This window comes from Amphiura filiformis, chromosome 11 (genome assembly GCF_039555335.1).
Source record: "Amphiura filiformis chromosome 11, Afil_fr2py, whole genome shotgun sequence".
Lineage (NCBI taxonomy): Eukaryota > Metazoa > Echinodermata > Ophiuroidea > Amphilepidida > Amphiuridae > Amphiura > Amphiura filiformis.
Genome location: NC_092638.1, coordinates 9,636,674 through 9,662,847, shown reverse-complemented (window position 1 = coordinate 9,662,847; position 26,174 = coordinate 9,636,674). Strand labels below are relative to the sequence as shown.

General features: G+C 37.0%; 1 protein-coding gene across 1 annotated transcript in view; it reads right to left on the bottom strand.

Annotated features, from left to right (window-relative positions):
• Positions 1 to 2,244: 2,244 nt before the first annotated feature.
• LOC140164328 (N-alpha-acetyltransferase 60-like) overlaps positions 2,245 to 26,174 on the bottom strand; it is a 38,152-nt gene continuing 14,222 nt past the window's right edge. The window contains exons 5-6 of the mRNA XM_072187604.1: positions 11,461 to 11,695; positions 2,245 to 3,916 (exon numbers count right to left, since the gene is read on the bottom strand). Coding sequence (XP_072043705.1) covers positions 3,376 to 3,916; positions 11,461 to 11,695 — 776 coding nt within the window. The 3' untranslated portion in view covers positions 2,245 to 3,375. The remainder of the gene's footprint in view (positions 3,917 to 11,460; positions 11,696 to 26,174) is intronic.

Below are 26,174 nucleotides of genomic sequence, written 5' to 3'. Positions count from 1 at the left end.
GAAAGGCAGCTATACCCAGCCAGAGTATTGTGTAAGTACAGGAACATCATACATGCACAGATGTACAATAGCTGCCACCTGTATAATAATTATCATTTCTTTTTTAATAATATCATACAAATAAGTGTCATTCATAACCCTTCATAAGATGCCATTCCAGGGCCTAGATTTCGTCTTGGTTTGCAAGAATCAAAATCCATCATAGTCACTGCACTTACTGTATGATACAACGAGAGAAGTTGATTCTCGCAACCGAATCTTATGAGAATCATTACGAGAATCGGTTCTGTGATTTTTGTCGAAATCTAGGCCCTGCATCCAATAAGATTGTTTGATTGATGATTAACACACATGCTAGCGTGGTCATAGTGAGACACCATGACATCTGCATATGGCAACTTGTTTCAAATTACGCACATCGATAACTGGCCTGGTGTTTCTTCCCTCCGTGGTGCGCAGTTACTATTGTCTAAATTGCATCTTGTGGATGGGATGTTGGTCAGTTGGAACACAATGGAGAATGTTTTGCATGAAGCAACTATTATATGACACGATCTGGTCCATGGAGGCCAAAGAAAATTGAGTTACTATAATGGTTACCTTACAAACATTAGGCTAACATATACCATAAACACCAAAGGTATAGAATTTTTAGTTCTAAAGTTTTGAAGGTTTGTGTTGTCTATTTTCTTATATATTTTATAGTTTTCTTACTCCATATTTTTGCCTTTATCTCAATTTCAAATGTGCCACCTTTGGCCGCCATGGACCAGATCATGTCACATATTACCGTAACCACTCGGGTATAAGCCCACCCCCCTAGATGGGCAATTTCACTTCAAAAATGGGGGTGGGCTTATAACCGGGGAGGGGTTAGTAGTTAAATTTAAAAGTAAGAAAAATCTTCCCCATTTGTATATGCCCAATGTATCAGTAATTTCTATCATCTTTGTCAATTTTTTTAACAATTTTAAGTATGGATTGTTAAGTTTTAACTGATATTTTTAAAACATTTGTTCTTTAATGTGAAAGAAAAGCATTGATAATGATTTAAAAACTTAAGCCAAAATGACTACTGGGCTTATACCTGAGTGCACCCTTGTTCCCTGAATGGTTTGAAAAATAGGCTTATAGCCGAAGGTGGGCTTATACCCGAGTGGTTACGGTATACTCTATTTCACATATCCTGTTCTTGCATGCACACAATAAGTGACAGTTTATAGTAAATATACCATACAGGTTGAGTTTGCACATCATTAAAGACAGTTCTTATCATATTAGTCTCATTCCCACCGGCTTGTGCCCCTTCATCACTAAACATCAAATGATAAAGGAGCACAAGCCGACTGGGACCAAGACTATGTATTGGTGTTCATAGTGAGGAGACAATATGTGACCACACAGAATTTATATGCCACAGTACCGTACATCTGCTCCCACTATAAACACACTTATAGAGACATATGGCACAGTCCGTGATACATCTTACTGATTAAGTATTACTGAAATCTAGCCCTTGGAAAGGACCTACTGCAAAATCACTTATTAACTACCAACCAAAACCATGGAATCAACAGAATTATTTTTACAAGATTCTCACTCAAATTCTAACCCTGTCAATAAATTGCAGGTTTGCTACCATTCTACACAATCAGAAAATTTTGGCCCTTTGTAGCCACTTGAACAGAACCAGTTGATTTAACACAACCAGTCTGATTGGCTGCTTGAATCACGTAATAAAAAGCTACGAACACGAACACTTAGCTAATTCGCTCTCCAACCACTTAGCATCGCAGGATCCTTTTATGCGATAAATTGGGCACTTGTGTCAAACATTCCTGGTAGCAATAATTTATTATAGTCATACCACATTTGATACCGACCTACACCAAGGCCAAATTTGAACAGAAACTCCATACACCCCTAAATAGACATATTATCTTCCACACTGGGAGTGTGAATTTTTTATGGGGTTATGAGTGACTCCATTTGAAATCTACACCCTCTGTGTGGGAGATACAGGTCATGTCTTCCATAGGGAGTAATGATTTCAACTGAAATAGCCAACTGTATCAGCAACCCTACACCTGCTGCAAAACTCAATATGGTATATAACAAATTCAAGATGGTTTTAGGAGATCTGAAAGTATAAGGTATCTTTCCTCACATACATGAAGATTGGTCTTTGGACCTTGCAACTGGTCTCTTGCAGAGCATTAAGTAGTGTTCATAAGCTCGTCTACGACCCTTCATAATATTTTTTATACACTCATTACCAATCTCTGAATTCATCATCACTTGCTTTGAAGACTGTGCTTGGTTTAGGCACTTCCAATACACTGCACTCCTTACTGTTTTCTTCATGCAGCATCAAAGGATTACTTCTTGTGTATAGACAAATCCAATTCCACACATTCCTACACCTCAATGGCAGCCATTGAAGGGGCCATCTCACCTGTAATGCAAAATGATGCAGGCTTTGCGGGAATTTTAAACTGTATTCCATCATCCGTGTGACAAAAGGATGCTGAAAGTTTACAATGCAATAAAATATAAAATTGATTTTGGAAGTAGCATATTTCCACCCAATTGGGCAGTTACAACACCAGTTTGGTGCGGATGGCCCTCAGTAATGGCGAAAATAAATTCTGACCATCACTTGGCTTGTCGGATTAGTGTACACCCACAAGTATCACTCATCACACTAAGCTGGCTTTTCTTAAATCACCCGCAGTGATCAGCTCACTGACATATCATCATTATCACTGCATACTGACGAATCACACATCACTATAAACCGTTCCTTTTGTATTATAATATACTAACTAGAGGGCGACGTTATCATTTTTTTGTCATTGCCTTTGCCCATGCTCGGTGCATCGCATTCATGTAGGATTCTCCACGAGTTAAATAGGGACCGTTTATAGTAATCTGATAATCATCACTATGCAAAAACCATGATGTAATGTAACTGGCACAAACACAATCAACTGCAATCACCTTCTACTTCCATCATAATTTCCTGAACTGGCTGGCACATCAAATGGCGGAATCCACTGTGAGGAAACATTCCATGTCTAGTTGTCTTCTTCTGAGATGATGCTACAATTACTTATTGTAGATTACTGCACTTTTACCGATGCACTGGCATAGCTTCAAACAATAACATGGCACAACTTGCATTCATGAGCTGTTACATCTTCACTTCCTTACTCAATGTAATCTGTAACTGAGGAATATAAAAGTTGTCGCATATATTTTGAGTTGTGTAAAAAAAACTTCACCACTGAATCACAGGAAACAAATTTGTGCTCAATCGACAATATCAAGTTTTCAACGAACAACAAATTTCTACCTCAGTAAATGGCACTTATTTTATAATGTATGGTCGTCCTCTTGCTCTGATATTGTTGGTATACAGCCCCCATCTTTATAGGACGTTGTCCCATTACTATAGACAGTAGTCCCATTACTTGGTTCTCTACTATTATCACCGTTGCCATTCTCGCTTCCTTGATGGCCGCGGAAACGAGCCAACAAATTCAGGTTCATACTAGGCATACTTGGCAACCAGTTTCTAGGACGACCTGTGCAATACACCTCCGACACTGTGTCCCATGATTCGGCATCGTCCCTACATGGTATTGCAACTGAGTTTGACGATGCCCCGATATCGTCGTGTTCGTGTTCGTCGTCTCTCTGCTCGGGATCTTCCTCATCACCCGAGCCTTCACTTGAACTTTGGCCCCTAATGCGTGATAGGATGTTCATATTGACATTGACATTGGGGAGGCTGACACTGGGTAGCCAGTTACGACGTCCGGCAAATAAGTTCCTGGTGTGTCTTGCCATTGCTTGGGGTAATGTACATGGCTGTATTCTGGAAATGTAAGAGCCCATGTGCTTCATATAATCTGTGGACATAGCTGTTAAGGTAAATAACAAGATGAAGTGAATGAATAGATTCTTAAATTGTAAGATAAGCAGTAAAGTTTTTTAGCACAAATAGAACCAATTTTGCACACTAAAAACCCTCTTCCTTGCCCCTGGACTACTCAGATTAAATTAGTACGATAATTTGATACTATGTTGAAATTAATGAATGCATGAACAAACGGATAAATGGATGGACAAACAAAGAAATAACAAATACAACACACATCACATGCACATCTGGGCAAATTAAGTTCAAATCAAACTTTGTGTCTTCAATTTTCAGGAAATCATTCCAATATAGAATGAACACTTGATTTAACAAGATCTCTCAGGCTATACAAATAAATGGAAGGGGAAAACCCTTCATTAAGATTTCTGTGAATCCTATAAATAAAGTCTCAAATTGAATTTCTTTGTAAAATACTAGCCATGCAGCACCTGCATTTATACAGATAATAATATATAACAATTTTTGACCAATCTTGTCTTTCGCTTTTTCAAACATATCATAAAAAATTAAATTCTTGTCCCTCCCTCTTCAATTTCTGGGATTTATCAGATTTTTCAAAAAATTTAAGAATTGAGAATGCTTTAGGTACTTTTACACAGCTGAATGAATTTATCAGAGAAAAAGGATCACTTCCAAATCTTTTTGTGGTACTCGAGGGGTTTATCCCTCAGAATCTCACATTTGAAAACAAAAAGAAAAGCACTATTGGAAAAGACCAAATACTACTAACAATGTTAATTTCACATTGAAGAAAAAAAAACACCCTGCGATCCTCCCATCATCAATTCATAAAAATCCTCCGGACAAGAATAGAAAATGAATTATTATATTGAACAGAAAATAAAACTGCTTTCAATTTACAGTGTTTTACAGATCAAACTGGACTGCAGTCCCTGATTCAAGTAAACTATATGCCTTGTTACATGTACTAGCATGTTTGCATTTAGCTCTTTCAATTTCCCCTTTTTTTTAACAAGGAGAGCCAGTGTTGCTAAATAAAAGCATCTTACAGTCTTACGGTCAATTTGCCATAACAGCCTCACTAAAAATGGGTGGCGAGGATGTGCGCCACTTTGACTCCTATGTTTTTAACTCCCTCTTACCCAATGACCCTTTTTTGTTTTACTGAACTCCCTCTCACCCAATAACCGCTTTTTGGGTTTTGTCACCTAAAATCCCTCTTTTCAAGAATTTGAGACAAAATGAAATTTCTCATTGAATGACCCTTTTTTCATTATTTTTGTTTACTTTTTTGTTCAAATTTTGATGACATTTTTCAACAAAAAAATTTCAAATGTTGATGAATTTTGTATCAACTTTTATATTTTGACCCAAGATTTTTCCCACTCTCATGGAAAGGTTTGTCTCACCAAAAGACCCCCTTTTAGGGGCCTTCTCACCAAAAGACCCCCTTTTTATTGTTTAGACTCTCACCAAAAGACCCCTAGTTTTGGACTGCTGTCCTCACATCCCTCCACTTCCAAAGTTGTGCCCCCCCCAAAAAATTAAATTCCCAATTAAATTGGACAAAGAAGCATAAAGTTTTGAATTTATTGTGTCATGCCACATCAGTTGTCTTTTGCTACATGCTACATGTATTTTCCTTTGTCAGGGCTTATATTACCCCAAATATTTATATTAAAATCATAATTCTGCAATAGAAAAGAGCAATTTATTAGCTTGATCTTAAATAATGCAAAATTCTTTGCTCAAAATCACCCAATTGGGCACATCAGTGTTGACATTGGCAACACTGTTGTGTAATGCAGTGTCAACACAGGCACGAAGCCAGCACACCATAATACAGGTTATATCCCTGATTGCATGTGTGACTGAGTGAGTGTGTACGTGAACCGACTGCCCCTAAGTTCCTGTGGACACGCAGGTCACATCTTCCATGCTCATCAGCATACAGGTTATTTCAAATTCTTAAAACAAACTGGACTTGCAACCAGGGTTAGCGGTGACCAGCTGAGTCCAGGGGTCCAAATTGGCAAATAAAGGGGTCCAGGCATCCAATTCTACACAGACGTACAAAATTAAGGGGTCCAAATCACGGGGACCTGCCAAATCAAGGAGTCCTGGACCCCAAGACCCTTTAAAACGCTACCCCTGCTTGCAACATTATCATGTGGTTGAGATCCACTGACCACACTTTAATAGCTTTTGATGAACAAGCTGCCCTATTAAAAGCAATATTGTAGCATTGTCATAAAATTGTTCCTTTTTAATTTTGTGCCGAGCAAATGGGGTAAAACAAAAAAATTGCTATTTCATTCCAGCGCCTACATCGCCAATGCATCGGTCGTTCATGAGGTCGATGTAATAAATAAGCATTCCATAGATTCATGCATAAACGTCTAAATAAAGAATGGGCATCCATTTATACATCAATGATTTATACAAGACATTCAGTGATACACAAGTTCAACTAAATCGATCGTATGGATTTAACAACATGTTCCGTCTTATTAAAAATCTCAGGTTTTGTCACAAATAATTGGAGAGCCTTGACATTTGCAGAGTATGTTAAGGACCGTTCAATATTGATGCCGGGGTTGGGAGTTGAGGTTGTAAGGCGGAAATCCAAATTTTTAGGGTCTTGGGAAGAATCTGGTTTTTTTTTACTTAAATGAAGAAAACAGGGTAAACAAGGTAGGAATCTAAAATTTTGAGCAGACGCACGGGGGAATGCAGCATTTTTGTCTATTTTTTTTGTCAAAAATCCCACTCCCCAGGCGTAAACATTGAACAGTCCCTGAAAGTCCCATAAAGTACACATTGTCATGATTGTGTAAATATCAGAATTTTGAAAAAAAATTTTTTGAATTTTGAAAAAACTTGAAGGTATCCTCCTCAGGGAATGTTACTATCTTGCTTTAAGGGATCCAAAATGAGCATTTATTATGCGTTTCGACAGTATTTTTTGTGGGACATGAGAGCACCTCAGACCTATCGAATTGCATTCTGAATACTGAAGCATGTCTTTCTGATATCAAATAATTTTCATTTTTTTAAATCACAATATAATATAAATTTTATGACAAATTATAAAAATGTGATATTTTTCAAATTTTTGATATATAACAGTCCTCGGTAAATTATATAAATCTAATGATATATTCTTAAAGTGTATGTAGCAGGGAGGAAAAGCCGACGATCAATTGAAAATTTTGACCTTTCATATTGAAGATATGGATTTTTTCCCAAAAAGACCTAATTTTTTTGGGTGTTTTGGGGAAAAAAATCCATATCTTCAATAATGAAAGGTCAAAATTTTCAATTGATCGTCGGGCTTTTCATCCCACCTACATACACTTTAAGTATAAATCATCAGATTTATAAAGTTTACTTCAAGTACTGTTAAATATCAAAATATCAATTTTTAATGATTTGCCATAAAATGTGTATTAAATTGCAATTTCAAAAATCAAAATTATTTGATATCAGAATGATATTCTTCATATTCAGAATGCAATTCGATATGTCTGATGTGCTCTAATGTCCCAAAATAAATACTGTCCAAACGTTCATACCCCAGCCCTTAAGCGCTTACTTACAAATAGTCTGTGCTACAGACCGTGTACCTATATTACTCATAGGGAGATAAACAACTGGGAAACACACACTCTTGGAAACCATAGTCGCTCGCTCGCTATTCGTGGGGCTTTGCGGTTTGTGTCTCACGGCTTGTGTCCCCTAAATCATGAGTAGTCTTTGACAAAGGGATAAGTTTTGCATTTCCAAACAAACCTTATTTGCTTTATTATTTGCTGCATTATTGTGGTAGAGATCTACTCTTTAATAGATTTTGATGAGACCTGGTGCCAAGTTTCTGACTATTCACATTAGTATGTTATCATGGTTATATGGATTGGATTCTTTCCAATGGGCAAAACAAACAGCTGCATTGTGATAACCCCTGTGTGCCACTAGAACACAATTTACATGTAATTTTCAAGTTTTTGCTCTGTTTACACTGGGTTGAAGTCGCCATGGAAATCACTTAATAGTCATAATACCGTCATTTCTGTTATCTATGTCAAACATCGGTTGAGTCCTAATTTATTCATATGAATTTCACACTCAATCACTTTGCGCTACTAAGGGATGTACATGTATGATGATGTATTGCACAGTGATAATTTTTTCATAAAAGATGATATAGAGGTTGGGTTCGCACAGTTTCCAAAGCAACAGCGACTTTTAATATGATGCTGGGGTGGTTTTTTTCAGACTTGTTACCGAGATATGTCAGTTCGAAATACACACTATTTTTTTCGTCCAAATAATCTTTGATCAACTCATTTTTTTTGCAGTTATCCGGTTAGAGCTCTACAAACTGGGGCATGCATATCATGAGCAAATTGGTAATATTTTTTTAATCAGCACCTTACGCGGGGGTAGGACCGGCTATCAAAAATGACCGGGGGGTTGGTGAGAGCCACCATTGGTTTCTACAGTAAAATCCATGATTTTCATTTCACTCTTGTAAAATTATTCCAAGAGCTACTGAATTTTTACTTGCCTCTTCGTAGACTTTTTACTTGCCTCTTCGTACAATATTATTGTACATAGGCATTTAGGCATATTTCACTTTCACACAGCATGTTGTTCCATCAACCTAATACAACCAGGGTCTTAGCTAGCCACCCGTCTGGCCGTCATTTTAGACGCCCAGTTTGCTCCTGGGACGGGCAAAATTAATGCCTTTGACAGATGCTATTATAAATTGTATGTTTTGAGAAGCTAATTGACCTTTTTAGTAGACCCAATTTGTAGAACAAGGCCATATCAGCATACATTTGAACTCTTTGAACCCCCAATGGGCTATAAATGTCTGGCAAATGTTTTAAAGGTCAAATTAGGACAGGCAATTTTATTCAAATGAAGGGCAACCCTCAATTTCTAGCTAAGACCCATACAACTAACTGAACAGACAATAGCTCTGTGCAAAATATTCCATCTCCACAAAATACATTTAAATAGTTTTTCTTTTTTTTTTTCTTTTTCTTTTTTTTTTTTTTTTTGGAATTGGCACTACCAATTCCAATTCATACATTTCAATGTTGGCACTGGTAATGGCATGAATTATTTTAGTTTTGCAAACTGATAAATTATGAATTATAAATAAATTTTCAAATAAAAGGTTCAGTCAGATGGTAGTGATTGGTAAATGACCGATGCACACAAGGCGCTAATTAGGTTGAAAACCATAGACTAAATATAGAATACAAAAAATGGAAAATGATGAAGCGGGAGAGAAACCCTACATTATTAGCCGTATTTCTGTGGAACTAATGGGAAGAATAACCAATGTCATTTGCTTGAAAGCAATTATTCATTACTATACTTGTATCCATCTATAGGGATGTAAGTAGGTATTACCATCCTGAACATCAACCTGACCCTTTGAACAGGTGGCTGTGTGCTAGTCATGGCATTCAGCACTGAATTATCACCCAATTCCAGATTTTTGTCTAAATTCCACATTATTTTTCTTTTATTGCCCCTTTTCTGGAAAACTTGTATCCCTGCATCCACCCAGAGCTGCAGCTAAGCATTTAAGTGGTTACAAGAAAGGTCAGATCAATGTGACACCTTATTGCATCCTCTGAACGTGCATACAAATCAAAATATATTTCGATTAGGAAATGATATCCTATAATCAGCTTTGATAGTGAGCCACACTAATAATAATGTAAGGCTCTGTCTATCTGTCCAGCTCTGCATATGAATCACGGTATTACAAAGCAACTTCATTTCATGAGTCTGTCAATTTTGTGATATTTTAATGTTTTCCAAATTTCTAATAAAAAGAAGTGCAGTCTAATTGGCCTTTCGACCATCTCCTCCATAATTGTCTTTGCATTTTTTTGTATATTATGTTGATGTGTAAATGTATTTTGCTTGTTTTTAATTAATGTCAGGGATGCAAGCTGACTTGAGGGAAAAAGCCTGAAAAGTGTGTGAATCTGGGCCAAAAGCCTCCAAAACGGGCTGAAAATAAAGAAAAGTGCTGGAATTTGGACTTCATGAAAGCAGGAATTCCTGCAAAAGCAGGAAAACTTGCATCCCTGTAATTATTGAAATAAAGATTGATTGAGTTTTATATTTGTGTGTCCCCATAAAGGGAGAGGGCAATTTTTGACAAGCCAAAAAGAGGTGGGGCAATTTTTAGCAGACAATGTTCAAGGGTACCTGCGTATTTATTGCATAAGCTGTAATTAGTGAAAATGAATGCCACAAAATAGTTGGCTTTATAAAATTTATAAAATAATCAAAATGATCCGCAAAAAGCAAACAAAAATGATTAAATTAATGCAAATGTTTGCAAGGAAGTTACTGAACAAACAGTGATACATGATTTCGTCCTAGTTCCAACACATCTCCGTAATTCCTACTACAGCGCATAGGGATTTGTGTGTGTGTTGATATGAAGAGTTTCTCCTGCCTGCCTGGCTGGCATCAAGCATGTTAAATCAGTCAGTTGGGAAATGGTTGACACTTTCACGACCTGTTACAGGATATCCCATCTACCTAATGTGGACTTGATTTTCTACAGATTTGTATTCTGTTCTCAGCGCACAGTACAGAACAGAATATTAAAGGGCAATATTTGAAATTTTGATCGTAGGGTCATCTAGCCATCAGTGGTGGCGCCAGGAACTTTTTTTTGGGGGGCATTGGGGCGCAAAGTGAAATTGCCGCAAAAAGTGCAAATTTACGTGATTTGGGGGGTTTGGCCTCAAAAGCGGGGGACAAGAAAAATATATGGGGGCAAATGCCTCCCTTGCCCCCCCTCCCTGTAGCGCCACCACTGCTAGCCATCCCTTGAATATAATCCATTAACCCTAATGGCCTAAGGGCTTTTTGGTGACTGGAAGGGATAAAGAGAGAAAAGAAAGAAAGAAGTTGTTTGCTCTGGGTGGGATTCAAACCTGAGACCCCTAGCATGCCAAGCACTAGGCCGGCAACACTCAGCCACACATCTTCCACTGTGAAGTCTAACATGGCATAACTCTCACCTTGAGACTGTACACTATTATATATTATAATATACCCATTACTCACATGCTAAAATGTATTGTGTGTGAAGGAGTAGGCAAAGATATAGAACTATTAGAAGGTGTGTGGGGGGTGTGTGTGAGGGTGTTTATGAGTGGGTAGGGGTGGGTGTACAATGTAGGGTGTATGAAAGAGTGAAAATGAATTCAAATGCAAATTTATAAATTTTCTAAAAAGTCTCACACCCTTTTCAACGCACAAAAAAATATTTGACCAAATCAGGGGATACAAGTGTGGCGAGCAGGACAATTGGCAAGCTGTCAAAAGCCCCCGTAAAAATGTGTGCACAGGCCTAAGAATTTACCTCCTGCTCCTCCCACGGGGCTCCTCCCCCTGGGTGTTACGCGTTAAAGTTAACAGTTGAACACTGTTTTCTGATCTTCATTCTCAAATAAATGCTTGAACCATTTTGTTTAAACAGTACATATTGCAAACACAAAGGATATATTAGAGTCCATGGCGGTTGGCCTCCATTCACATACAACACATAAGACAGCCCATCTTTGGGTTGCCCCTTGATGGCATAGTAGTACGGCAAGTACTCATGGCGTCGGAAGTTGTGTTTCTCATAGAACCTGATGGCGGTCGTGTTGGATGCAAGGACGTGGAGATAAACAGCTTTCACATTGGCACGTTCACTGGAGGTTAAGTAGGAGATAAGACTTTGCAGCAGAGATGTGGCTGAAATGAACAAAATGAACAAGTGATATACATTTTAAAGTCATTGTTACAACTTGGGGGGAAAAGTGAATTTCAGGGGGTCAAATATCATGAAATTGACACTAAATTACAACAAACATTGTAAATTTTCATTTTTTTTTCTTATTGGGGGCAGTTGGGTACAAGATCTCTGACTGGGGAAGGCATTTTTCCCCTATAACCCACCCCTCCATGGCACCACAACTGCATTTTACATTCAGAGGCTTGTTCACTATTATTTAAGTTCCAGTTGACCTTGTTATTTCACATCACAACCTATTGCTATATTGTAAACCATTAGGTTTATTCTTTTGACACACTGTAACCTGTACTGATGCGAGAGTAAATTTGTATCCTTCACACACTCAAGTAAGACTTTCGCAGCCTTGCACTCTTTGTGAGTGGCACATCGTAGCTCCATCTAGTGCCCCAACCCATTTCTCCTGTCCATACACTACGGACCACAATGGCCTCATCCCAATGGCACAGTTCAATAACCTCAATTAAACAACCATAGTGCAAAATTTGACCTCAAGTTTCAGAGTATGAGTTTTTGTACCCAAATTTTCAAAGGTCATTCAATGAATGTGCAAACGTATTGGGGTTGAAGGACTGTGCCTTGATAGATGAGCATGTTGTGGATCCTAGTGATATGGCTTCAAATTGCGCTTTGCAGCACTTCAAAGAATGAGCACTGGTTTCTGCTCTGCTGCAGCTCCTATATAATCCTGTTACATCATGCAAGAGAAAATTTGAATCCCCTCACACCGAGATGATTCTTTCAATCAGGCATAATGAATTCTGATTGGCTTTTAAGTGATGTCCCTACCCAGTTCTGTCATCTCCATCCAGATCCTGTCATACAGGGAGCAAATGTCACGTTGTGTAATCCAGAAAACGCATGAACTATTTCTAATTCAAACTTGCATATTATTTAAATCAGGCATGGCAAATTTTAGGTTACTTGAAGTTGAAGGTAGTACTTTAATTCCGAACTATTTTCTGTATGAAACGCTCCCCCTCTAATAAGCGATATTCTTTACTACAGGTTTACTGCCCTCTGTTGATGACAGGGCTTTGAACTCTTATCAAGATGATCTAAGAAGTGCAGGGCCGTGTGGAGGTGTATGGATTTTAACTAGACTAGCATTACATGTCGGGGTGTAGGTGTATGTTTATCATCAAAACTTCATATGAAGTAGATATTGATGGGTAAAATGCAATAAGGTCATCTGCAATTGCTGCCCTATAGATACAGTTTGTCCACTTTGAAGTACAAAGTGACAACGCGCACGTATACAGCGCTTAAACAGTGCGTAGTGCTGCGTCTCTGCTGCAGGTATGCGGGCGTTCAAAGTCGGCACAATGTGTGCGTCCGCGTCGGTACTTTGAACTTCAGAGTAGACTGTATGACAATTTCTGCATTCTACATTGTACACAACCTATGACACCTTGCAACTCTTGCAGATGAGGCCTTCTTGCACTTAAAACCCCTTGATGTGTAAATTACACATCTTGGCCTACTTTTAAAAAGTCAAGAACCCTTCCAAATCACCCACACAATAACGCCTACACACATAAAATTATTTTGACTTAATCTTTACCTGTCAAGCAGCACATAGATGGGCAGGCAATTTCTGGCAGGCTGAGAGGGGTGAAATGTTTTTTGGCAAGCTATGAGAGGGGCACACATTTTTGGCAGGCCAGGCCATTTTGAAATTTGCCCATCCCAGGGAGACAAATAATTATTGCGCAGCCCCTTATATTATTATTACATCAGTTCAGTTTTCAGTTCAGTTTATTTCATCCATTCAAAATACATGTTAACATAATACAGAATAATATTTTCTTGTATAAAACAGTGTGGAACATGATAACACATTATCACACCTGCAAGTTCATAAGATTTTGGTATAATTTGCATTGAAACCAAATTTAAAATGCCAAAAAAAAATCAACTTCCTAGCTGTGTAAACTATACTGTATTTGTACATGGCCTTTTGCCCTGAAGTTTTTATCTCAGACCAACAAAGGATGTACCAAATGTAAACACACCCTATGTACCACAATGGTCTCATCCCAAAGGCATAGTTCAATAACCTCAATTTAACAATCAAAGTGTAAAATTTTACCTCAAGTTGCAGAGAATGAGTTTTTGTACCCAAATTTTCAAAGATCATTCAAAAAATGTGCAAATGTTTTGGGGTTAAAGAACTGTGCTCTGATAGATGAGCATGTCATGGATCCTAGTGACATGTCATATCTAGTCACTGTCATATTCTGGCATTTTTGCAAGCATTTTCCATTCTGGCCAAAGTTGCATAAATTGCTGTGATTTTCCGCTCTCAAATTACTTCGGGCTTTGTTCATTTTCCCGATATTTTGTCTCTGAGGCAAACCTTTGTTGTGATTTAAAAATGCGGTTGCAATGGCAAAACACTCTAAAAAATGTCAAGCAATAAACTGGCTCATATTAAGCACCCACAACCTTTTGATAAGGCTAAAAAACATATGTTTGGTTGCCCTCAGAGACCGACCAAAAAAATTAGAAATCTTGTGTTTTTTCAATCACTTTTTTAGAAGAAACCTTAAATTTGGACAGAATCAAGGACATTTTATAATTGTTATTCACTCATTTTATTTATTAAATGCATAGTTGATTAAAACAAGGAGTATTTCATTTAAATTCAGACCAAAAATGCACTATTTTCAAACTGTAGGGAAAATGGAGGAAGAACCCATGAAAAAAAAAAGATCGACCTACCGACCCTCCAAATTGTTGTCTTGGAAGGGCAACAAAACAATTTTTTTTTTGGCCTAATACTAGTTGTACTGAACACATCACCAAACATGATGGACCATTCTTAAACACTTGAGAACGTTCCTGCAATCTCATTTGTTCTTACCCGTGTGATATGACACAATATCACACGGGTCAGCGCGTGTGCATCAGCGCAATACGCGTACTTGCTATTTTAACCAATCGGAGGCGCATAGCAACAACAGGACTGATCGATTTTAAGCCCTAGGTAGTTCCTTATAAAATGTAGGATTTAATTTGATTAAAATTTGTAATACTTATGATATTTCTATTTGAATTGAAGTGTTTAAGAATGAGAATAAAGGTACTGTTTTTAGCAGCTGTCGTGCATCTATCGTCTCATATAACACAGGCGTCATCATTATTTTTGGCGTAAAACAACTCGTAAAATAATGATGTCGCCCGTGTTATATGAGACGATAGATGCACTCCTGAAACTAAAACCAATACCTTTATTCTCTAAATCTAAACAGCTTAGGGCAGGCCATATAAATAATGCTGCTTTTCTGGGAACTAATAAGCAAACCTGAGCATATATTCCCTGTGATTTTATTTAAAATTTAGTAGGTTTTTAAAAAACCTTTCTGGCTATTAAAAAAAAAAAGATATACAAATACAACACCTTTTGTGACAGTAGTTGTAAGTTATTGCATTCTATTTCTAAAAGTCATCTAAATATATTTTCTGCCACTTCTGCATATATATCAATTTCTAATACTAAGTATTAATGATCTAGAATCTAACCATGACAATCACGACAATTGATGTAAATAATGAATGCTCAATTACTCCAACACAAATATCAACTAAATACCACTTAAATGTCAGACTAGTAATTTACATCCCTCTCTCGTGGCATTTTTCTCCTCATAAAGTCAACTCTGCTAAGGAATAATATAATATGCGAGCAATTGAATCCCATTTGCCATTTGAACTATGTATTCAGCTGATAGTTGGCTATTCTGTCCACTTGCTCTTCCCAAATGATGATAGATACAGTTTGTCCACTTTGAAGTACAAAGTGAGGAATAATATAATATGCGAGCAATTGAATCCCATTTGCCATTTGAACTATATGTATTCAGCTGACAGTTGGCTATTCTGTCCACTTGCTCTTCCCAAATGATAATGCAATAAGTCATGTTCATGTAGGTGATATTATGCTGGCAGTACATAATGTCTAAATTACGCAGAGCGTACATGCACGCATACAATATCCAGTGGCGTAGATTTCTTTTTGACATTGGGGGGATGGGATGGGAAAAAATTCTTGATGTATAGTGAATCCAGCACTTTTTTGAGACCAAATAAGTTTATGGTGCAAATGCGCGAGAAGCGTGCAAACATTTTTGCCGTATTGAAGCCAAAATGATGAAATATGGTGCAAAAGTGATAATTCGTGCAAAATGCGAAACATTGGCACTTTTGGGGTTAAAATGGTCAAATATGAGGTTAATTTGGTCAGAAACCCACATACAGGTGTCAACATTGGGGGGATGAGTGTATGGACCATCCCCCCTGGCAATATATTGGGGATGTGTACCTCTGAATTTGTCCACGTCCCCCTTAAAATCCTAATAGAAAAAAAAACATTATGCAAAAATTGCCCTATGCATCTTCCTTTTTAGCCTGAAAATCATGTTTTGGTCCAAAATAGGGTAACATTGCAAAATTTTGCACTGGCCCCTCAATTAGCAAAATTCACCTTCATTTGGAGCTAAATAAAATAGTCTGAAATTTTTGTGCAACTGTTCCAATAACATCGGAAAAATATGCTTGTCCCCCCCAAAATTTTAATGCTTCTTCCACTACTGTTTACATACTAGATACCCTTCTGTAAATCCTGCATCAATACTAATTTCATGCGAATCAATAAGAGCATTAAAATATCCGATATTTCTAGTGAAGAACCGATCAGATCGGGAGGTTCTGAATCGGGCCGATTTAAACTTATCGGATCTGAATCTGAATCGGTAAAAATTTGTTACTTTCACCGATCTAACAAACCGATCCAATGCTTTCATAATAAAACAATATTCAACAATAATTTTTTCGAAAAACATCTTATATTTTACAAACAAATACTTACAAACATTTGATCAAAGTTAAGAGCATTACCGATGATTTCATGAATGAATGAAGGTATAAATAATTCCACCTTGAGTCTTCTGAGCATTGCGAAGCCCACAATCGACTATGTTTGAGTGGCGTCATCAGGGCAGGGGTAGTGTTATTTGATCAATTGCAGAGACCCTCCCGGGTGAAGGGATTTCCCCGATATGGACTGACGAAAATGTGCTTACACATATTAAAATACTATAGTGCTAGTGGAACATTTAAAATTTTATTTTTCATTTTTGTGCATCTCAAAACAAAATTGGAATATGTTATTTCTTCTGAATGCTTCACATCCAAAAATTTACATGCATGTGTGCAGGTAAGTTAGGGAAGCTTATGTGTTGCACTTTCGTGAACAGCAAACAAATTGCGTGCATCGGCATGCGGTATTTTGAACACAGTTTCACAGCTGGCCGTGATTACTGAATGTATGAATCGGAAATTGAATCGGATCGGCCGATCAAAAATAAAAAGGATCGGAGATCGGCCGATTCAGAAAAAGAGGTGATCGGTTCTACACTAGATATTTCCCTACATTGCTAGTGACAATATGTGACATGATCAAGGGGAATGAGTCTGATGTCACAAATATTGTTTTGAGATATTGGCAAAAACAGTGTTCAAATTCTTTTGTTTTATATTGTTTTCAGCTATTGATAAATGGCTCATAACTTGGTAACCAAATGTTCGATTTTGTTGGGGTTTGCATCAAAATGTAACATTTGTAAACTGCCAGAAAATGATGTAAAAACTTCTAACTGAAAAATGCCGACATGTGTCATTCCCCTTGATCATGTCACATATACAGTATTGCAATGTAAACACACTTTACAAATGAGTCCCATTTTCTCCTTTTATTATCTCCCCTATAGCACCATCTGCGCACTCCTCTAAACGTGACTGTGTGAATTCAATGTCTTGTAAATGTCATAGACCCAGAGTCTTTGGAAATGTCATCTTAAAAAGGGAAGAGGTTGCATTTCTTGTAACAGCCTCTGTGCCGATTATCTTCAAAATATTGCAAGAAATAATTGAAATGATGTACCATGTAACACCGTACATGTTAGTGCTTGTTACATAGTACAGGTAGTCATAAAGAAGACTCTTTAGGGTTTAGTCACTGATAAAACAGTGCTAATATTTATTTAGTAATAAACGTTTTCAATGTAGGATAGCAATCTGAACACAATGCATAAAATGACATTACAGATGAACAGTTAGGCCTGATGTTTCTTGTTTTCATCAAAATCAAAAGCTCCGAGACTGAACATTTAATAAAACACAATTTCACACATATGTACACTTGAAAGCACTTGGACTTGAAAACAACTCACTACCTTTAGGTGAACACTTTTGCGAAATATAAACTGTAATTTTCTTCTCATATGTGGTCTTGTTATTACTTACCCAGTACATTTGTATATGGTTCAACTACCTAGGGCCCCACCCCCAATATACACACAGTCACACACTCTCTGATTGACTTTTTAATATCAACACTCACAACATGGATAGATGTGACGCGATCTGGTTGATAGGGGGCCCCAAGGCAACAAATTTGAAATTGAGATGAGGCAAAAATATGGAGTTAAAAACAATCAAATACATAAGAAAATAAACATCACAGAATTTTAGAATCAACAACGCTAGACCTTTGGTGTTTTCCGTATATGATAGCCTAATGTTTGCATTTTTAGGTACATGTAATAACTCAATTTTAAAAATTGTCTCCTTTGGCCCCCTTGGAGTAGATCGTGTTACACATACATGTAGGATCCTATATATGATGCAATCGAATTTGAAGGCAAAATCAATCCCCCCTGTGTAAAATAGGGTCATAGATGTCTGCATTCTGCATGTTAATAGACAACACCTGTATAAGAAGGGGGAATGGGAACCTACATGTACTCAAAAAGTAGACACTTTCAGCATCGCCACCGCTGTAAAAGGTCAGCTTTCATTGGTGTTGAAAAAGTGCACTGTCCTTATCTGTACCTACAGTTTGTACACTTCGGCACTGTCATTATGGTGCAATGGCAAATAGACATTATTCAAGATGCATGGCTACGAGGCTTATGCCCATCCATTTTGTGTTTGGGTGTCATAAAGTGATATAAACAAGGATGATAATTATCCCATGTCCTGTATACATCAACCTTTTGCCTGGAGGAGGGGCACTTGTATTCTGAAGTGGATATCAATTATCATTATCATACTAAATGCATGAACTTTCAAAACAGACCCTTATACCATAATACCCTAAACTAAAGCCATGATTTGTCCATGATACGGAAAAACAGAAAAATTCACGGAATTCGGGGTTTGCTCACGGAAATTTGAAAATGCCACAAAATAGTGGAAAACTGTGTAAAATGTCTAACTTTTGTGTTGATTTGCAAAAGAAAACAAAGAAAAGTGTTAATTTAGCAGTAATCAACCATTAAACAATCCATTCTAGCATTTATTATAGGCCTACGATGCAAGATTCTGGTCGATACAGCTATCGGAAGTACACACAAGACAATTGATGATGCTTAATTTTAATGGGGATGTTGAGGGGAGACTACAGTAAAAAGGTACATATAATTATATAAGACAAATAATTACACTTTTAAAAACATGCTTGTATTTACTTTTCAGTGCTTTATAATGTAAAACGGAAAATCACGGAATCATTCAATTTGTAACACGGAATTTAAATTTTGTAACACAGAAAAATTGTGGCTTTACCCTAAACACATATTTTGGTTACCTTTACCACCCTAAAACTGCAGAAAACCAATATTTTGCAATTTTTTGATATGTTTGAGGTCCTTTCAAATCATGCTACAAGTAAAAAAGGGTAGTTTTTCACGGGCAAGCGATGTACGCACATATATCGTTTAGGTGTCAAAAATCAGAAAATAGGTTACGTTGAACAAGACCTCGAACATGAAATATAAAGTACATCATTTAGGGTGTTATAAATGTCAAAAATCAGTAAAAACGGGATATGTTTGAAAATACCTTCGACATGAAACATCAATAAATTGCAAAATAATTACTGTGTTTCTACTGTTTTTGGGTAGTAAACACGACCAAAATAATAGGCTAGGAAACCGGCCCCAGATAATTTTTGGGCCCGTTTGGTTAATTAAGTTCACGCATTATAAGAGCATAATATCAATCTCAGAACACAAGTGCCCCCCAGACATTACAATAAGAATCAGATGTAACACAAGATGACATAATATAGGACAATGTGATCCTAGTGCAGCAAAGTATCGCTATAGCTAACAACATTATCAATATCATGCCCGCAGTAACAAGTGAGATTAAGCCATCTCAATGAATGTTGTACAGTATAGGAAGAGAGGCCTGGCCTCAACACTTGCCGGTCCAAGTAGATGGATTTAAATTACTGTCAAAGATGACATTTTCGTGCTACATTACTTTCGCGCATTTTGCGTTCCAAGCTGCTACCGCGAAAATAACAAATGCGCGAATATATTAGGTCAATGTAAGGAAACTTAGAATCATGAATTTAAAAACAAGGAAACAGTTCAAAATTGGCACAAAAATATAACAGTACTGTAAACACATGTTTGCACATGTCTTTTTATCTTTCAATATTTGCACGTGTAATTTATCACGCTTTGCCAATTTTGAACTACTTCCATTTATTTTTAAATATTAGCAATTTTCAGTTTTCTTACCTGTCAATGTACATGTAGATCGACCAATACATTTATAATGGAACATATTCGCACATTTTTATTTTCACTGCAGCTGTTTTGCCTGTGAAATTAATGTTCCATGAAAATAACCACCTGTATTTCGATAATTTTATTTTAATAAAAAAAAATTGGACCCTAGATAATCATATTTTATGGTGTGTTTTTTATGTGTTCTGCTTATAATGTGGCCATTTTGGGGTCTGTTGTTCTCTTAAAATTGAGTGTTTCCTTATAAAAATATAATTTGATCACAAAAACACATATGCTGAATAAGACAGTGCTTCGAGTATCACAACCACGATACACCATTATCCAACTCTATACTAACCACCCTACCTGCTATCATGTTTCAAAATGCAAATATTTGATCAAAACATGAATTTCCCATTCACGCTATTTGATTTCCGCCAACACTGAACACAGCGCACAATTTATAATTAAAAAATGTTGTAAGAATGTAATCGATAGTAATAAATGCAGTCTATTTTCAAGCATGCTTCAAGGCGTTTTACTTTTAGCGCAATATATTGCCCTATAGAATAACGAACACAATTCTGACTGTATCTTATTATTATGTGATTATACTACATGTGTTGTCTGAACAAGATATACAGGGCAGCCAATAAGAGGAGTGGGCAGAAGGGGGTGCGCTACCCACTGGGGGAGATGGGGGTAGATTGAAGTCAGGGGATATTTAAAACCAACTTTTACACATGCGTGGATGATAGTAAGATGAGAGCGCATATTTTAAGCGTTGAAGCATTGGGAAGAGCTTCACATTTTCAACAAAATGCTTCATAATTTTGAGATTATTCAGGCTGCATCAAAATGATTGTTATCGCTAATTTTCCTGACTTTATTTAATCATGTTGCTGTTTTATTTGAAATTAATGTTGTTTATTATGTTCAGATTCAGACTGCTTAAAAAAAAAAAAAAAAATGGTTTGTCTCAAAGCTCACGAGAAATTTAAAAACAAATGCGAAATGTGATTTTTTTTTTTTTTTTTAATTCCCGACTTTTTTTCATGGTATTTTGAGAAAAAGTCTGATTTTCGGCGATTTTTTTCTGGAAAAAACTATAAAATTTTTTTTTTTTTTGAAATAAAAAAAATTTCCGCATTTGTTTTTTGTCAAAATCGTGGGATTTTACAAACGCGCGCGCAAGCTTTGAGACGAACCTTCTTTTTTTTTTTTTGCCTTATAATGTCAGGTTTACACTGTTTGTCCAGCACACTTATTCTTGTGTGATTCTATGTGTGGTTTGAACAAGTTATACAGGGCCACGAACAAGGAGCTGGAGGTTTGGGGATTTGAAAGTCCGAAAAAAGGATTAGAGTTACTAAAAAGCGTGGGAGCAAAATATAAAGTGTGTGGGTATAACTACCAAATGAATGAATTATGGTAATTAAGTCTCAAATTTTACATTTTGAATGTGGAATATGAGCGGAAATTAATAATAATAATAATAATGTGAATTTCTAATGCGCACATCTCCACCAAATCAATGGCGCTCAAGGCGCGATACAAAGATTAACTTAAACTACAAAATAAAAATTAATTTTCATTACAACTTAATCTACACATGAACAACAAACAATAGGTGAACAAAATATGGTGATGCACATCAGTAAAATGCTTCTTTCATTAAGTGAGTTTTTAAAGAACTTTTAAACTGTGTTAAAGATGTACTTAGTTTAATGTGGGTTGGCAGAGTATTCCAGAGACGTGGTGAAGCAATTGAAAAAGCCCTATCCCCCCATGAATGTTTTGAGCGGGGTTACGCAGAAAGCGATTTGTCACTAGAACGCAGCATACGAGGAGGGTTATATGGTTGGAGGAGACATTTGATATATTCTGGTGCAAGATCATTTAGTGATTTAAAAACAATGAGCAACAGTTTGTAAACAATTCTGTAACCAACCGGCAGCCAATGTAATTAGTACCGTACATGTTTCTTATCCATCCTACTGCATGCTTGGTCACTCCCTCTCTGACCAAAATCATTTAATTTCCTAACATTTGACTTTTAACACTAACAGTAACACTACAGCCAAGGATTTGGCATTCAAGTAACATTGATCTTGATTTTCTGGCAATGTGATGGGAAATTGTGCAACCAGTGATTTCCGCTCAGACTTCCTGAACCATGCTATTGAACAAGTCAAACACTCAAAGTTGCTAACTTCAGGATATTTTAAATGTCAGTATCTATGCCCAGCAAAATATTGTATACAGAAGACTCGCTGTGAACCAATCACTGAAGGGTTGCATGCATTATTTTTCAAAGATATGAAAGGACACCTAGAGATCAGAATATACTGCTAAATCATAATGTCCTATGGTCTCCGATTTGAGGGCAGGGTCCAGGCTTAGAAAAATGTTTATTTCGCAGGAAGATATGCCAACTTTCTAACACAGGTAGTCACTTTTCCCTATTTAGGGAACATAGACTTAACTGCTTTCCAAACATCAAAATTTCCCTGGAAGGAACTTCAATCCACAACATTTGCTCCATGCATGGCTAGGCCTGTGTATATTTATGCTGGTAAAGTATAAAGCACAAAAATGCTAAAAGTATTGTACATGTATGCCCTAATATTACGGGCCAAAATTTTGCACTGCAAAATTACTCTTTTATCATTCTAAAGGGGCTGTGCAATAATTATGTGTACCCCCAGGGTAGTGAATTCTCAAGGTGGTCTGCCAAAAATTACTTGGCCCCCTCCCTTTGGCCATGCGAAATAATCTTTGCCCTGCCCCTTTTGATGTGCTAAAAAAATTTGCTTTTGATGTGCCAAAAAAAATTTGCCCCCCCCTTACACACTAAGATTTTGGGGAACCCAAATTTAAAACCTTAAATTGTCTTATCATATAATGCGAGCGCAGCGAGCAGGAAATTTTGCATATTTGAACATGTTCCTAATGTTTTCCTACACCTTTTAGGTCGTAATATAGAAACGGTGCACAAAATATATTTGCCAAAAATCGCTTGCCCCCCCCTTTCGACCTGCCAAAAATTGCTTGACCCCCCTTTAGACCTGCCAAAAAATGCTTACCCCCCTTTTGGCCTGTCAAAAATCTTTGCCCCCCTATAATTCACCACCACTTACAAATTCACAGAGAAGAAATTGGTGGACAATCAACCTTAGTGACAAAGTAATAATCTTGCTCAGAGAGCAAAAAATACCAATATTAACATGCATGGTAAGTGCATACATGTAACAACTGAAAATGTTACATCACAAACATAGATAAACACTTCCACTTGCTGCACATGATTACCCATGCTGAACATTTATGAAAGCCACGTTTGATAGAGACCTTGCAATGCAATTTCCTAGTGAGTTCTCCCATTCATTTGCAAATGACATTTATTTTGATCAATTTGATAGGCTTCATCTAAATATGTACATTGTAGGTTTTCACAAAAATGACACAAACATGTTTCTATTCAAGAAAATAAAACCAACTCTAAGTCTAAAGCAGGCTTCTTCAAGACTAAACAAGTTTTTAATTTTTATCAATCTGTCATGTACATTGGCAAACTTCCACTACTAGCTGATGTACTGACATATTTTGTCACAGCACTGCAGATTTAACAACAACAAAATGTCACTTCAACAAAACAGACCTGTTTTACACAAGAATGTGTAAGGGGCTATAAATATGTGCCCCAATGAGAAAAAGAGCATCAACAAAACAGAGATAGCACATTTCTCATTACAATTCCAGTGAATCCAATTTTAGCATCAAACCCGTACATATGTCTACCTCTCCCATCCACAGAGGGGAAGTTTATGAAGATATGTATCCATAGTGTTGCTTGGCAACGCTATGTATTCAAGTCATAATTCATCTATAAAAGAAACCATATCTCTTAACCTGGTATTATTTCTATGGCCTGGCCTGCAAGTGATATTTTTGTAAAAGACTGTCTAGTTATTGGGTTACAGGGGACAGATAGGTGTATGGAAAGTATTCATGCAACATGTAGAGGAGAAACAAACCCTAGACCTGCAAGATACAATGAAAGTTCTGATGAACTTTCTTATAATTATTAAGTATAGGGTCACTAAGATATGTTCTGCACAAAATATTTTGCCTAATAAGTTGGAAAGTATGCTCAGCAGTGTTTACTCAGAGGCCGTATGTCTCAATTTTGGCCCAGTGAAAATTATTTTTGGCCCACACAAATTTGTAATGCTGTATAATTAGTCAATTTGGGGAATTACTGAGCCAAAATTGGGCCAATTTGGGAAGAAAATGTTTCATTTGGTGCACCCAATTTCCAAAGAGAGTAAACACTGATGCTCGGGCACAAAAATAATCAAAACAGATTGTTGACCCCCTACCCCAAAAAATTCACTTTGCCCCCCCTGCCCCCCCTGAAAAAATTCCTGGCACCATCACTGGTTAATGCTCTTATCAAAAAACAATGAAATTAAATAATGCCAATATTAGCCTGTTCTGTAATAATCGGAAGGTTGCGGGTTCGAGCCCCGGCGACGCCATCGTGTTGTGCCCTTGAGTAAGGCACTTTATCTCGATTACTCCTCTCCACCCAGGTGTGAAATGGGGAGCTGTTATGAATACTGTCCATTGAGCACCGCCCAAAGGTATTAGCGTGCCTTGGGCATTGTATGGCAGCTGACATATTCTAACGACGGCAGAATAAATGTATTTAAGCGCTTTGGTACATGTTCACATGTGAAAGGCGCTGTATAAATACCAACATTTAATAAGTTATTTTAACAGCACTATCTGCAGAGCAGTGGATGGATATATGCCAATGTACAATTTACAAATGACTACTAAAGTAAGAAACAGAATTTCAGCTACATGATGCTAGTACATGTACCTTCCGGTAACTACCTTGATTATATAACACTTATCAATTTGATCTCATATGTAGCATTCTGTTCTAAGATGTTTATGAAAATTGCAGGTGCCAAGTACTAGTCAATTCTAAGAGCATGTATTTCCCACCATTTCACTTAGCGGCAAGTCAAGTTCATCATGTTATTTTTTTGTGCTTTGCCCATATTTAACTGTTTAATTTGTTTTGAAATTTGTGATTCTAAGCTTCTAATACATCGCACATTGAACTGTACACAAAAGGAATGAAATTTGTTTGTGCATTGTTATTTTTGCAGTAGCTTCTTACAATGTGAAAAGCGCAACAATAAATGTAGCGCAAAATTTCCATTCTCCAGGATCTTATTTGATGAGAGCTTCATGGAGGGAAACTATATATTACCGTATTCATTCCAATAAGCGCCTGTGCCCCAATAAGCACCCACCCAGGAAATTTCCAATTTGCTAAAGGGTACCATCAATGTTAAAGTGACAGATAGACGTCGATACGGTGAAATAGCTGGAGGACTACAAGTCCTGTGTAAACTTGCAATACATTTTCTACATCAGAAAAGCTACTAGAACGACTACGTCTCAGGACCCTTTTATAACATACGTAAATTTGTCTCTAATCAACACCCCTTACGAAAAATTAGGTAAACCAGGTAACAAATAAGCGCCCACCCAAAATGACTTTGTTAAGTGCCCAGGGCACTTATTGGATTGAATACGGTATTTGAAATTTGATCTACCCTAGCAAAATACTCATGAATTCACAACTACAGATTCATTACCTTGATGGTGAATGAGATGGTTTTACACTGATGACAATGTGGAAATAAATAAGACACCATGTATTGGGCTATTCCAGTTGAAATCCATACCCCCTGTGGAAAACTTAACTTATATCTCCCACACAGGGAATTCATGTGAATTTCAAGTGGAGTTATCT